At 38.6% G+C, this 15,420-nt stretch overlaps 1 protein-coding gene across 2 annotated transcripts; it reads right to left on the reverse strand.

Moving 5' to 3' along the window:
* Nucleotides 1-1,002: 1,002 nt before the first annotated feature.
* vamp8 (vesicle-associated membrane protein 8 (endobrevin)) lies at nucleotides 1,003-15,102 on the reverse strand. 2 transcript variants are annotated; one of them, XM_036597906.1, is made up of 3 exons: nucleotides 14,881-15,102; nucleotides 9,124-9,285; nucleotides 1,003-6,600 (listed from the first exon to the last, which is right to left on the reverse strand). In XM_036597906.1, exons 1-3 carry the CDS (start codon nucleotides 14,905-14,907, stop codon nucleotides 6,406-6,408), a joined length of 384 nt encoding a protein of 127 aa, XP_036453799.1. In that variant the 5' UTR covers nucleotides 14,908-15,102; the 3' UTR covers nucleotides 1,003-6,405. The 2 variants fall into 2 exon arrangements, with proteins under 2 accessions (XP_036453799.1, XP_036453798.1); XM_036597905.1 differs by having other exon boundaries at nucleotides 9,124-9,291.
* Nucleotides 15,103-15,420: the final 318 nt, after the last annotated feature.

Below are 15,420 nucleotides of genomic sequence, written 5' to 3' on the forward strand. Positions count from 1 at the left end.
ACACTTGCTAAACATGGTTTTACTAACCATATATAATCAATTGAAGGAATAATCATTTGCGCTAAAACACTTCTACCTAATATTAACGGGAGCTGCCTCAGAAACACTTTAGCCAGACAGCTAACTGGACTTCAGGTAAAAAATTTGATACAGAAAGAATTAAGCTTTCCAATTTTATGTAATTATTTTCACTGCATTAGCACTCCTTCTCTTTGCGCTAACAAACATACATTACCTAATGCTAATGGGAGCTACCACACCAACTCTTTAGCTAGACAGCTAACTTCAGTAGCCCATTAGTCAGCTGGCTAACTTCTGCCCAAGCTGAGGTTTTGCCCAGTCTGGAGCTTCTTCTATAAACCAGCTCCAAAATGAGTCGACCACTCCAAAATATCCAGTCAGAAATGGCTCTGTGGTCAAAAATGAGGCCAACACAAACTCAACAGATGAGCTACAGCGGCTAACTGTAGACTAGCAAGGTGGAGCTATTACTGAAGTGTGAACTGTGAATGTTTAGGTATTGTTTTACCAGTAATTTCATTAGGAATATACATTTTTGTGGTTCACTGATGTTAGTCTGAGCAGATAAAGTGATTATTATGTAAAAGTTATAACTCTACTTAACTGTTGTACCTCACACAAGCTACATACTCACTATTCCACTTACAGACTGTATGTTTTCTTTACAGTGGTGGTGATGGGAACCAGGGGTCACCATGTCTACAACACATATATAGCCATTTTATTTACTATCCAAAACCACTAGTGAACCTACTTCTGATTTATAAGTCTTCTGAGTTTGTATATTTAATATGTTTTTGTGGACTATTGCACCCTGCATCTCCACTATGAACAGGCTTTTAAAAACTTGCTTTAGGCCGAAATCTTCTCATTCATAGCATAGATTTACTTCTTAACCATTTATTTTGCATACATTAACCAAAAATCTGTGGAATTCTCTTAAAAAGTGGGCATGTGGAAATAAAACAAGCTGAAGACCCATTTTAATTGCATATTAACTGTTTATTTTAAAAACATCAATCTTCAGATTTGAAGCTTTCAAAATTTATTGACCTACAAATCCTAGGTTTCCTTTGAAGAACATAATAATCACTGATGTGTCTACAAGGGTTTATTCCAACCGTACAACACCAGCTGTTTACACAAAGACAAGGAAGTAAATAAAGAGAAAAACCAAATTAGCGAAATCAGGTGGTCTGATGGGCAGATAAAGCAGCACATAACGATTTTGGTGTGGAAGACACTGTTAAGGCTACCAAGTGACTCCAAGATTAGGACTCGAGATAAAAATCGAAGGCACTTTATACTTGTAACAATCACTTCTCGATTTAAATGATGATTAGTAATAATAAGACACCTAAAACTGCTGGGAAATAAAATTAAACAATAAATAAACGTGAATATGTAACATTCTATGAAGACTACAGCAGGAGATTTAGCAGAAAAAAAGAGAGACAGATGAGACTATTCAAACTATTTACAAAAGCCAGACGTTTGACCTCTCCAGATCTCCACAGCAGGGCGTCGATGGAGAAACCAAGCAGAGCCAATGTGAGACTTAAGTTGGTATCACTTTACTTGATCCCTGCTACATAACACTGACTTAACCATTCCTTAACCATGTCATGTCAATAGTCGAATGCTGTCATAACAGATAATGTCAAGTAATATCGCAATGCAATGTTGGCATTACTGTTAATGACAATGACAGACGCCAAAATGTTTGATGTCATGACGGCAAACTAGAGTACACAGCAAATATTTCCATGTTACATAAGAGGTCATAACAATTACCAGTATCACAATACTGTTATATTACTGGACATAATCCGCCATAACAGCATATAACATTATACATCTTCCATTCCATGACAATGTTATGTCGCAGGGTTAGAGTGAAGTGTTAGCGATTGGCTTTACTGCTCAACTTGGTGAGATTTATGACAAAAGTTCAACATTATCATCAAAGTCATCTGGAGATTGAGGGAGGGCTGCACCAATAGAGATTAAGTTTGACCTTGGACTGAATCAAGGTTTATATATTAATACCAACTTTAAACCTTGTTTAACAATAAATCAAGGTTACATTTAAACCGTCATTTTAATCCCGGAAAGATTAAATTTGATCCAGTTGCACAATTACTTTAAACTCAGATTTAAACTTCATTCAGGGGACAAATTCAAACTTGCAACTTGGCAACAACTTGTATAAACAAGTGAAACTATTTATCGCTGCTATCAGAACGAAACCTTGTATCTCCAAAATGTTTTTTGACTTTTTCTGTTGGTCCGTTCGTTATAAAATTTTAACACAGTGCCAAGGGTGACTGGAGCTTTCAAATTTGACAGTGACAATATATAAAGCACCTCAGAAAACATGCTTGTAACCCTCTGTTACTGATGGTTTACAGGCTGAAAATTCCACAAGGGGGCGCTATTAGCACTCAAGTAACTTTCGTGTGCATTAGTGAAACAGAAGAAACGTACACCAGCAGGATCTCACTAATGAAGGTAAGTTGCAGTTACAAACTGCATGTATATGATGTAAATGACCGGATACAAACTAAATATACCAACAAGTTTTATGTATACTTTAAGTTTTCTCTGAGCTGGCTAAACAGCTCCCCTTGACGCCAAGCCTCCGGACACAGTAGGGCTAGGGAATGGATGCATAATAGGGTCATTCCGTCATACTGGTTTTTATCTTTGATAATTGCTTTGAGATTGCTGTTTTATGGCATTTTTTCAGTCTTGTCATGCTTTGAATGGTAGCAAATGAGAAAGGAGTATATTTTTACCAACTCCAGAGGGTTGCCGAACCACTATGAAATTATAAAAGTTGGCCTTTTTGACAGTCTGGATCCACACAAACTCTCAAACAAGAAAAGGAGCAGTGATCTGGATATGCTAACATTACCTGCTCTTCCATTCACAGACTTTTTCCTAGCTGGTGAGTGGCCTGTTGTTTTGAGTAATTCAGGATTTTAAAGTTACTCAAAGCCCATCTACACTTCACAAACGGTTATTCAGCTCAGCCACTGGCCGATTTACCTCAGTTACTGCTGTATTTTACTTGGCCAAAGGCAGATTAACCACAGTTATAGTCAATTTATGCTCGGCCGCTGGCAGATTTACCTCAGTTATTGCCATATTTCGCTCAGCCACTAGCAGATTTTTACAGTTACTGCCATGTTTCATTAGGCCGCTGGCCGATTTACCTCAGTTACTGCTGCATTTAACTTGGCCAATGGCAGATTTACTTCAACGTTTGCTGAATTTCACTTAGCCAAAGGCAGATTTACCTCAGTTTTTGCTGTATTTCACTCATTCGCTGGCATATGAAACATTACTCACTCAATCACTGGCATAGATAACCAAAGAGTGCCTCAGTTACTGGCGTATTGCACTGTAGGTAGCTTTTTAGCAAACACTGCTTACCTAGCTAGGTAGCAAACTAACACTATTACTGTACTGTACAACATTAATCTGCAAAAACATCCACATTAGATCACACGTAGCTTAAATTTACACTGAAGAGGCAGTTCATTTAAGATGTTTAAGAGAAACAGATAAATGAACCACAGCAACACTTCACTTCATACCTTTTAGCTGGAAAACTGTTTAACAGAAGCTGCAGCCGAATAGCTGAATGAACCTTCCTTTCCTGTCCACCTCCTCGATTTTGCTCTGATCTTTGATCTTGTCATGTAGATCCACATAGTGAGCTAAGCAAATGTATTAAGTGAGTTTCCTATTTGTTTTTAGTGAAGCCCTGTGCTACTTTTCTTTAAAACTGAAAACAGTGTAGGTTAGTTTAATGATTAGCATTAAGAACATCGTTGTTGCTGTTTGTTTGTTGCTGAAAATCCATCATGGCGGACAATGAAAACTGGTGGCATGGCAGGGTTTTAACCACAGATTAAGGCTATAAGCGTAGATTTTAAAATGGATTAGCTCTTGATTAGCCCTAAAACTCTGTTCGACTTAACTTGTTGGTGTAACCCACCCTCAGCATTTGAACTGAAGAGGCGTGCAAAGTTGTCTGAATCGAAACTTTTAGCCACCCACAAAAGGAATATAAAGAGGTCAGGGGTTTCCTTCATAGCACTGAGGAGAAAAAAATGAAAAAATACATCAGTGACTGAATTGCACACAATAAGCTTAACAAACTAAAAACAATATTTTACCCACAGCAGGAACGCACTGAGCCAAAGTGCAAAATTGCAGTATTGTTCAAAGTCTGCCCTTCCCCAGGGGTCACCACAGCATGAAACACATTCAAACGGCTAAAGAAACAAAGCAGGTAAGATGATGCTCGTGAACTTTTCATACAGTAACTTCATTCAGTTCACACATGTACACACACACATTTGTGATGACCCTCTGAAGATTTCATGTCTTCGCTGTAGACATCCAGTAGCATGAGTTAGCATCTCACTTCATGTCTTTGGAGGAACTCCAAAACTAGCCTGGAGCAAAATGGAAAAGCTGTCTACTTTAAAGTCATGAATAACAGAAAAGAAGGGAACTGAATTTACATATAAGCAACAGTCAACCTTACGAATCGTAACCCCCCCTCCAAAAAAAGAAAAAGAAAAAAAAAGAAAATAATAAAAGCATTCAGGGTTAATTTCCACAAATTTTCAGTATGGAGCTTTTAGCAAATAACGCGAAATCCCAAAATTCATCTTGAACTTGTGTGTATTTTCAATACAAAACTTCTTATAAGTACCATAAAGGGTTCATTTCCATATATATATATATTTCTTGAATATCATCACGGTCCAAAACAACACCACTAAACAGGTGGTAATGGCAACTTCACAGAAATGTTACTCAATTTTAATGTAAGTTAATATAAGAAAATTTTATTCCAAGTAATTTTGGAGCATTTTTGTTGGTCATAATACGTTTATACACTGTAAAGAACAGGTGCTGTATTAAAATTCATGTTTTGGGACAGTGACAATACGTAACTTACTGAAACATTCAGCGCTAATGTCTCTATATTCCCAAATCTTGTGAATGTTAACTTCCAGCATTCAGGGCCATTTCAAGATGGATTCGATGTGTGTGGTCTAATAAATAGCCTATAATTCATGAGTAAAATCAGGTTTTTCTAAATATGTAACATCAGGTTTACACTGAACACCAGGCACTGTTTATAGCATTAGCATGCCAAATGAACAGCATGCATCACTGTGAAGCAGGAGTCTGGTGATGATGAACTTGGTACCGCTAAACCATATTAAAGGAATATTTTCCACTAGAATGCTAACATTGCTAACAATGAATGAAACTGAGACAATTGCATTTTGGAAAGAAGTTAATGCTACCCTGCTCTAGCTTTCATTCACTGTCAGCAATGTTAGCAACAGCGAGGAAAGTACTGCTTCAAAGCTTCTGTTTAAAGGCCTTTAAACTGCAGAACCGTGGATTGGAAGCTCTGTAACCACAGCAGACGGTCAAAAACCAGAGCACTGTGACTGTCTGAGCAAAAACGTGCAAATAAAAGGAATTTTTTAAAGAATTCATGTAAAACCAGCATTTATGACAGATGGATGTCGCTCCTCCGGTTGTGCCACAGTCTTGCAGGATTTAGTTTAATCCTGATCTGACACACATAGAGTTGTATACCAAAGTCTAGGCCCCCCTGGTCGAATTACATGTTGACTGATGTTGGTTAACACATCCTCATATTACTGTTTATTTGCTCAGTTTAACACATTGGAAATAAAAATAAAACATAAAATGTGGCCTGTGTAAAAGTTATGGCACATTTTAAAATTTTTGGTTTTATTTCTCCCCCCAATATGTAAACTAAATATGTAAAAATTGTGCCCTCAAATTTGCATAAAATGAAATATTCAAGTGTGTTCTCTGTACAGGATGTGTTAATGTTTTTTCACATAGAAAATCAATATGTTGCATATGACTTATAACATTCAGAGGCTTCTCAACATTTAATAGGGCTGAGGTAGGTGCGTCCATACAGGATTGGCACAAAAACCTGCATGTCCTGTGGCACTTTGGGAGGAGGACGACCTTCGTATGCATGTTTATGTCTTTAGGAATGGATGTGTGTACATGTGGGCTTTTATAGCTACATATGTAAGAGACTGTTTGGCCAAAAATCAAAAACCTGCACATTTTTCACCCTTTATCCCAAATTTAGTGGCTAACAAGAAGTCTTACAGGATATATGCATGCCTAAATTATCGCACCTATATTGTGTTATTTGATGATGAAACTACAGATAAAATACTACTTTGTCCATTGATATAGAGAACAGTTCGTCACTAAACATGTCTTCAACTACATTTAGTGTATCGTGTGCTTTTGATTTTTGGCCGAACCATCGCTTTAACATGGTTCTGAATCACATCACTTTGGTGGTTTCTGTGTAGGCGGTGTAGGCGGTGCAGGCGCGGACCCGCTGGTTGGAATCACTCCGGTGGCCAGCAGGACGATGATGAGCACAATGATAACGACGACCACGACGATTACCAAGATCAGCTTCACATTCTTCCACCAATACGCACGAGCCACCTTCTGAGACGTCTGCTTGAAGTTCTGTGCCTGCGAGAACATGGTGAATACCGTCAGCGTTCGGGTCATATTTACTACATGTTTACATGCAGTAATGCACACAAATTAACGTGTTAAAGCACAGAGAAAGTGAATATGAAAAGCTCATTTGCTTGCATACAGAAAGTAGGGACTACTCTGGGGTGCTGGAGAAGGTCCAAGTATTAGATATCAGTGCTTTGGTTATCCAAGTTTATTTTACTCTCTTGGAGGTTAAATGTAAAAACTGTTTTCCCAAATACTGATTATTTAGAGGTTTTGTGTATTACTTCAAAGTATATTCTTATTATGGCTTTCATTTTTCCAGTAAAGGGTGGTAATCTTCCTAACACGGGCTGCTGGAAAAGACTAGATCACTACAGATTTTTGCCTTTATTTTTCCTTTTGATGTTCTCTTTGCTTTTATTTATGTAATGCACATTTAATTGTTTTTGTGCTATATGAATAAGCCTGCTTTGCCTTGTACAGTCTAAACCTGCACTTGTAGATGCAAGGATGAACATGATGACTGCTGGTTTTTAATGCAGTGCTGTCTGAAGGGTTGAAAGTCACAGGCATTCAATTGTGGCCTTGTCCTTTACGCACAGAGATTTCTCCGGATTTTCGGAATCTCATGATGATATTATGCACTGTAGAGGGTGAAATATCTGAAATCCTTGCAAACGTGTTGAGGAACGCTGTTTTTAAACTGCATTATTTGTTGACGCAGTTTTCTAGCAAAGTGGTGAGCCTCAATCCAGAGGACTAGGCCCTTTGTGGATGCTCTTTTTATACTCATGCATGACTGCATCACCTGTTATTCCTAGTCTTAAATCACCCCTGTCCCAACTTTTGTGGAAGGTGTCGCAGTCATCAATTTCAGAATGGGCATATATTTACAAAAACAGTAAAGTTGATGAAGCATTAAATAAGCTCCCTGGACAAAAAAATTAGGTCACTTTGCATGTTTAAGGTGGTAGTAACTTCAGGCTCCTGTAGATGGGGCTGCACGAGGATGATCAGGCTATAAATACCTGCGGGGTGTGCAACAGGATTCATAGATTGAGAAAAGGTGGTACAGTGCAGTGAATGTCTCGTTCGACGTGTTAAAAATTGGTTGCAAAGCAGATGTTAATGATTGGCAAAAAGGAGTGATTGCATTTGGGCGTGCCAAAGGCCACAGTGTGAAGGAAGTAGCTGAATTTGTAGGCGTATCTAAGCGTACGGACACAGAGTCGACCAGCAATTGCAAAAATCCCAGTCTACAGGAAATTCGGCGTGTTTCACTGCTTGTGAATAAAAATCGTTTCACTTCCAGGCAAGAATTGCTTCTAGAAGTCAGTGCAGGTTCTTCACAACCAATTTCTGAAAGAACACGCTGCAGGGAACTGCTTACCATGAACATATGGAGCAGAGTGGCTTGCAAAAGGCTTTTGCTCACTTCTGCTCACAAAGCTTCCCAGTTACAGTGGATGAAGAGAAAAAACTGGACTGTTCATGACCGGAAATGTGTTATCCGGCCAGATGAATCTAGTTTCTGCCTGTATGTGAATGATACTCAGCGTCGCGTTCATCGCAGACCTCAGAAAGCCTTCAATGAGGACTGTGTTCAAGGTGTGGTTCAAGCTGGAGGAGCTCTGTGATATTCTGGGGGTGTTTTAATTATGTGGAACGGGTTCTTTGGTTGAGGTGACAGTAAATTTGAACCACAGTGCCGACACTGAGCTGCTGGACAACCGAGTTTTTGCCTTTTGCTCATCATCTTACTGAGAAACATAACATTCCTATTCCTGTATTCTAAGATGACAATTCTTGCGTTCACAGGGCTGAAAATCTGACTGATTAGCATGATGAATACACCCACTACTGAACTTAGTGATGCAGGAACTTTAGTGTGTTGCAAAGAAGCTGTTTGTGGATTTCCTCTAATTAATCAATCAGATGACTTTACCTGCCTAAGAACCTGATTAACGCATTGTAATATCCAGCCCACCACTAAGCTGCATATAACTTTTTCATGCCCTTTAACTACCCACTTATGCTAACAGATGCTAAATGTGCCAAGAAGTTACACTGCAGTGCTACTGGAAATTTTACAGCACTTGAGCTTTTTTAGTTAGTTTGTGCTAAACCTTTGCATTACATTGTTTCAGTAAAGTAACACTTCTACTTCAGTTTGGGTTTAGACTACGCACATCTGTTCCAGACTGTTAGAAAATGATTACACGGAGGAAGGACTTCAGTTTTGGGAGCACAAACTTGAACTTACATTTTTCTGACAAAAATAAACAGCCAGACAATAACACAAATGCAATTAAACTAACAGACAGAAAGAGATAAACTAAATTAATAAAGGATTTTCTGGTGTATTTGTCTAAGGTTGGTTTGATTACACTTACAATAAGGAAGCTTACTAAGGGCCCATAAAAACATTTCCTGCTATTCAGAAAGATACACATACTGAGACGAGAAAACAAAGCCTGCAGCTCATATTTGGAATGCATGCACTTCTTTTTCCTCAGAGGAACCGCTCACCCCAGCCTGCAGGTCCTCAGACTTGTCCATCAGATCGTCCAGGCGTTCACCGCGGGCCAGGATCCGATCCACGTTCTGGGTCATGATGTCCTTTACACCATCCACCTGAGACTGCAGGGTCTTGACTCGGTCCACTTCCTCCACGGGACCTGCCGCGGCCCCCTGCTCCTACAGGACAGGGAGAGTTTTCAATGAATGTTATAAGGGCATATTCACTGGCCACTTTATTAGAAACACCCACCTTGTACTTCTACTAACTGGCCACTTTATTAGAAACACCTACTATGTACTTCCACTCACTGCCACTTTATTTGAAACATGCTGTACTTTCTTTTTTATTTTCTGTTTATTGAGGCATTACAAATTATACACAAGCTATCGTTGTATTCTCTGTGAACAAAGCCTTTGTTCTCTCTCTTTTTCCTTCTTCTTCAAGCGTCATCAATCTACACTCAGGGAAATGACTGCATTCAGAGACAACACAAACAGTATCAAGAATAAATAAATCACCAAACAAAACAATCATCAGTAGTCAAAAGTACTGAAACAATTGGGCACCGTTGCCAGACAGCATACAGAACGCTGTTTCAAATGTTAGTTACTTTTGTAATTTCCACATTTTTATCTCCTTGTAGAACAATCAAAAGATAAACACTTGTTTCCCTGTGTACGTTCCTGTTATCAACTCCGGCCTCAATTCTAATAAGTATATTATCCATTTATTCCAGTGCATTTAAAAAATATCCATTCGTATATTTACAGAGAAATGTGACCCATTTTGAAAGCCAGTTTAAACTCTGTTGTGATGATAAAAAGTCCCTAGCTAGGCACTAGAAAAACTCTTACCACGGTGAGGAGTGTACCAGCTCGTGGCCTAGTCAAACTCTGCTACCACATTGAAAACTGACCCGGCTTGCCCCTTAGTCAAACTCCACTGCCACGGCGAAAAGTGACCTGGCTAGCGGCCCAGACAAACTTTGTTACCGCAATTAAACGTTACCCAGTTTGGGGCCAATTCAAATTCTGTTGTCATGATGCAAACTGCCCATCTCAAAGTTTGGTCCAAACAAACTTTGTTACGGCAGTGAAAAGTGACCCAGCTTGCTAGTCAACTATCATGGTAAGAAGTGTCGCGACTCACAGCCCTGTTAGAACTCCACAACCGTGGTAAGAAATGTCCCGGCACACAGCCTTGTTAAACTCCACTACCACGGTAAGAAGTGTCCTGACCCATGGCCTTCATAAACCTTACTATTGTGGTATGAAGTGAACTCCACCACAGCAATACAAAGTCTCATGGTCGTGTTCTCAGTTGATGATGAAAAACGTCCGAGCTAGTGGAAAAAGTTAAAAACAAAACAAATCATATACAAACAAAAAAACGTGTTCAGCAAAGTTATTATGCGAAAGAAAAAGTTGTCCTCTACACTGAAGCTACTCCACAAGATGTTAATTGCAGGTTAAATGATGCCTAGTTTAGTGACCGTCACACAGATTAAACGGTAACTGCAACAATATCAGAGGCCGATTGATCTCAGTAGGGACAACACTATAAATTTTCCCAACTTCACCTGATTAACGTCATTGCTTTTTTAAGTCTTCCTTACATATGAATGCTCTGCGGAATGTGTATTCCCCAGAACAGACTTGACGCAGAGCTGTCACATGTAAGGAAGTTTCTCCTGGGCCAAAAATAGACGTCACTGCAAGACCTGTACAGACTACCCACACCTGATGTAGCATGACTCTGGCTATAAAAGAACAATGCAAACAAGTCTGGCTGCTATTGCAGAACTGAACAGCTCAACTACTGCTCATGTTTTGGTAGCCTACATACACACCCTCAGTAAAAACTACAGTGATGAAGAGGCTCTTGTAAGGGTGGGCAACTGCACTTAGCGGTGGGCAAGACGATATGTTATTGTTACTGTGACAATTTACATCACAGTACTTTTTTCCAAACACGAGTATGTTCAATACTTCTAAAACATTGAATAACTGCAGCTGATTGGATGTCAGCCCATTATGACATCATCCTATTTTGTTGTATTTTTACCGATTGTTTAATTTTTCCAGTTCTTTTTTTTTTGTACTGTTTATTTAAAAAAAAATATTGTATCTAGTTTCTTCACAACCTTTTTAAAATGTGGCAGTGCTGTTTTACTGGTGCTGATTTTATTCAATAAACTCATTCACAAACCTCAGAAAAGCAAAATATCTTTACATATATCATGCACTGTGAAGATGTCTGTATCTTGATGTTTTGCCATACTGCCTATCTTTAACTGCAATACTTCACGATACACACGATCTATGTACGTAATGTTTCTATGGTTTACTAACAAGTTACAACCTAGGTCTACTTAATGAACAGCCAAGACAGTAGTGCCAAATCAAAAAAACAAACTAAAACAATTACAAATAATCTAACAGAACTCCTCACAACAAACCTGCGGTGAGAACGGCAGTGACATTAAATTAGTATGAAGGCTAAGAAATGGTCATGTTTTTGTTTCATTACTGAATCTTAAAAGTTTTGGGTTCATCTTTGTGGAAAACCAAACTCATAGCTCAGTGTCAAAACTATTAACAGACAGAACTTTATCTGGGTTACTGCATTTGCTAAAAATATTTTGATATGATATTTAATGACACAACGTTACAGAACAATGTTAAGATTAGTTAGCCAACTAGTTAGCTTTTCTTAACTTAGCTTGATAAACAAAGATTAAAAAGGACTGTACGGCGCTCATATCTGTGATTAAAATATTTTTATAAAGATTAATATTAATGTTCTTGTTCTTATGCCATTCTTTGTAATCTTTTACATAAGATCTGTCAACAAATTTTAGTAAAAATGGACAAGTCCTTCTTAACATCTAGGCTAACCATGCTCTGACTAGCTTTCCCTGGTTTGAGTAATGTAAACGTGGCTTCCAGAATCAATCTGCTTGCTTTAAATTGGTCTACATTCATATTTTGTCAGTTCTCAAACATGTATAACTGTATGGAACATAAAGCCTGTTTATTTTTTAATGAAATTGTTTCAGTACTTTTTAGACTGTTAGCACAAGTGTTACGGATCCTACCTAGTTGTATGAACAGATGTAGCAATAATAATGAAAGAAGGTAGGACTTTCTCAGAAATTAGCAAATGGTCCAAATCTCCATTTTGAAAAGTGTGCAGCTGATCATTGTAGAAATACTGATAATGCCCTGCATTTGTCCAGGAAACCATTTTGTGGTACTGATAACACATCGTCATGTTGCTTGCCTCGATGCTGTTGCTCTATACTTAGTGTACGACAGTACGGTACAGTGTTCAGCATAACGGTCTGGTAGAAGTGCTGATAAAAGTGTTAGCTCTCACGCCCTGACAGAATTAGTAAGAAGAATTAACCGCGTCCTGATTAGCTTCATCTGCTTAACTGGGTCAACAACAACAACAGCGCAAACACAAAACCTCAGTAATCATCACCTACTGTATTAAAGAGAGGAGCATTCAGAAACACAGTAGCTAAAAAATGATGATTTTTATCCAGTATTTACCATATCTGTAGCAGCATAAGGATTGTCCAGGTAAGCGTTGTGAGAGAACATGACTGCAGGAGAAAGAGTGTCTCCGACACTCTGGAGAGTTTGATCCCTCATAAACAAAAGGTTACCAGGAAACTAAGGACGTCACTGCGTATCCCGTACCTGTGGCTGTGAGGCCTCCAGAATGGCAGAGGGCTATCGCATAACAGAGAACGAGTCCTGAAAAGAGCGCTACAGTCCTGTCTGACCACAATACAGCGCTCAAATAAGGTAAAAAATACTTTAGAAATAAACATTTGCACAACATAACATTCATGTGAACCTGACTGTGGGGTGTTTTGTCTACTTTAATTCAATCAAAAGAACTTGAATGTAGGAGAGAAAAAACTCTGGAACTCCAGAACTCTGGAACTTCAAGTACTACATATACTTAAAGTTACTTAAATGAGGATAAAAAACTTTTTTTTTTCCTTTTTGTCAAAATATAAAGACAAATGATCAGAAGAAATGGCCCAAAATCACTTACTATATATATATATATATATATATATATATATATATATATATATATATATATATATATATATATATATATATATAGTAAAGTAAGTCAAAAGAATATTAATGTGGCTAGTGACTCCAAATCTTTGAATGAGTTATGTACATAGACTACCATGTCTGAGGAACCCAAGAAAATTGTTTATTTATATATTTATATATATATATATATATATATATATACACATACACACACACACACATATGGCAAAATGATATGTTAAGGCTTTTAGCTCCCTCCTTCAATGAGAGAACTATACATTTACTATACTTGTACCATAACTTCCTTTAAACATTGTATTTTTAAAACATTTTAGTAACAAAACAGTTTCACATTATAAAATTCATGATTCAAAGCACATTATTTTATATGCATAAATGTTATTGGGCGTGGTTTTAAGATGTTTCATGAGAACTTAGAGGTGGGCAGGCGGGGGGTGTTTCACCAACCAGCATTTCAGAGATGACAATTATTTTTATGTGCGAAATACAAAATAACAGGCCAACAGCACATTCATGTTCAGGTAGTGTTCTGGCCTAAAACTAGCATTTAATATCATTAATGTTGTGTAATTACACATATATCTGCATATCTGTAGCTCAGTGGTGTCATTTATAACATGACACGATTCAAAAAATTCATTTAAAACCTGCCCACCTTCTTTATTTGTATATTGTTTTATGTTTTTGTCCCATTGGCCCAGCTTTGGCCCCCAAGACAAAAGTCTGGGCACCCCCACTAAATAGGATTAAGCACACGATTACATTTACACTTGTATATATGTGAATTAGTGAGTTGTAACCACCTTTTATATCAATTATATAGTTATAGTACAAATTTAAACACTTATAAGTACATATAAAATACATTATACTTTGAAACACTCACTTTAATCTAATATTAATGTAAAAAGCAGCCTTGTTTGAGGCTTCACCACTTGAGAACCAGGACTTGTTAGGCAATCAGCACTTTTTAACTAGTTTGGCCACAGCCATGGAGAACCCTGCTAGGCCTTGTTCTCCTACATGCCTAAGTGAGTGTACTGCTGTAATACACACACACACATACACACACACACACACACAACACACACACATACACACACACATACACACACACATACACACACATACACACACATACACACACACACAACACACAGCCTCAGATGCTCAATCCACCTGGGCAAACAGAGCTCTCTGATAAAGCTGTCATTACTGCCTCAGCTCCAGGCGAAGGAGAGTAAATCAGGAGAGCAGCAGCTGAAGGAGGAAACAGCCCCACAGTGAGTCTTCCAGCACTTGAGAAAGCCCTTCTGAGCAAAACAGGAACTTCAAGCTGTGTTCTCGCTCGAACTCTCCGTTCCACCTTAAATGGGGCAGCAGTTACTACAGTAGGCTGAGGCGCCAGAATGTAACTGCTGCACCATTTAAGGTGGAACGGAAAATTCGAATCAGCAGCCAACATAAACTTCGTCAGCTCAACCCGAAGAACCAGCCGCGCCTCCGCGACTTCTCTGCCTCGAAGATTTTGAGGATAAACTTGTCTTTAAACCAAAAAAATCAACTTTATTTCTTCTGTAGTCGACCAAGAAAATCGCTCCGCGTCCGTTAACGCTTTTCACCCTAACGTTAAACGGGTAAAGTTCAGTTGGCACCTACCATCTTGTTTGGATCCCCCACTCCCATCGTCTACACGAAACGCTGCTCCTCTCCACCAAAACACGGCATTAAACGACGGCCTTCTGCTCACAGGACAAAGCGTCCCGGGTTTCAGAGAGTTTGTCGATAGTTTAAGATGGTTTTTAGAGGCTAAACGCCGCCGCTCCCGTCTTTTACTTCCTCCTTCTCTCTCTGTCTGTTGGTCTCTTCCTCCTCCCCTTGCATTCCTTAAGCGGCTATTTCTACTTCCGCTCGCTCGCCTGCAGGGGGCGCCAAAGGCAACAAAGCGGGACTCTTACAGAGTGAATGATGCAAATAAACCCATTTTTCATAGAACTCTTTAGGTTTTACTCATACGGCTTACAATGAATTCACAGATTAACTCTTTTAACACAGCCATACAGAGACCGTAAGGTGAGACAGTGATTATTTTTACTAAGGCGTGGCCTCAAATTAATATACTGAGGCCACAAATTACTAAATTGAAGTGTATTGAAATTTTCTATATTGAGGCCACTAATTAGTATAATGAGGCCACAA

This window comes from Colossoma macropomum, unplaced genomic scaffold, assembly GCF_904425465.1.
Source record: "Colossoma macropomum unplaced genomic scaffold, Colossoma_macropomum, whole genome shotgun sequence".
Lineage (NCBI taxonomy): Eukaryota > Metazoa > Chordata > Actinopteri > Characiformes > Serrasalmidae > Colossoma > Colossoma macropomum.

Bases quoted from the DNA above. Each gene is read 5' to 3' on its own strand.
- vamp8 (XM_036597905.1), bottom strand. From the start codon at position 14,907: ATGGGAGTGGGGGATCCAAACAAGATG. The intron at 9,292-14,880 runs GTAGGTGCCAAC...CCTGTCCTGTAG, and splicing joins TGGGGGATCCAAACAAGATG to GAGCAGGGGGCCGCGGCAGG. The intron at 6,601-9,123 runs GTGAGCGGTTCC...ATGTTCTCGCAG, and splicing joins CTGAGGACCTGCAGGCTGGG to GCACAGAACTTCAAGCAGAC.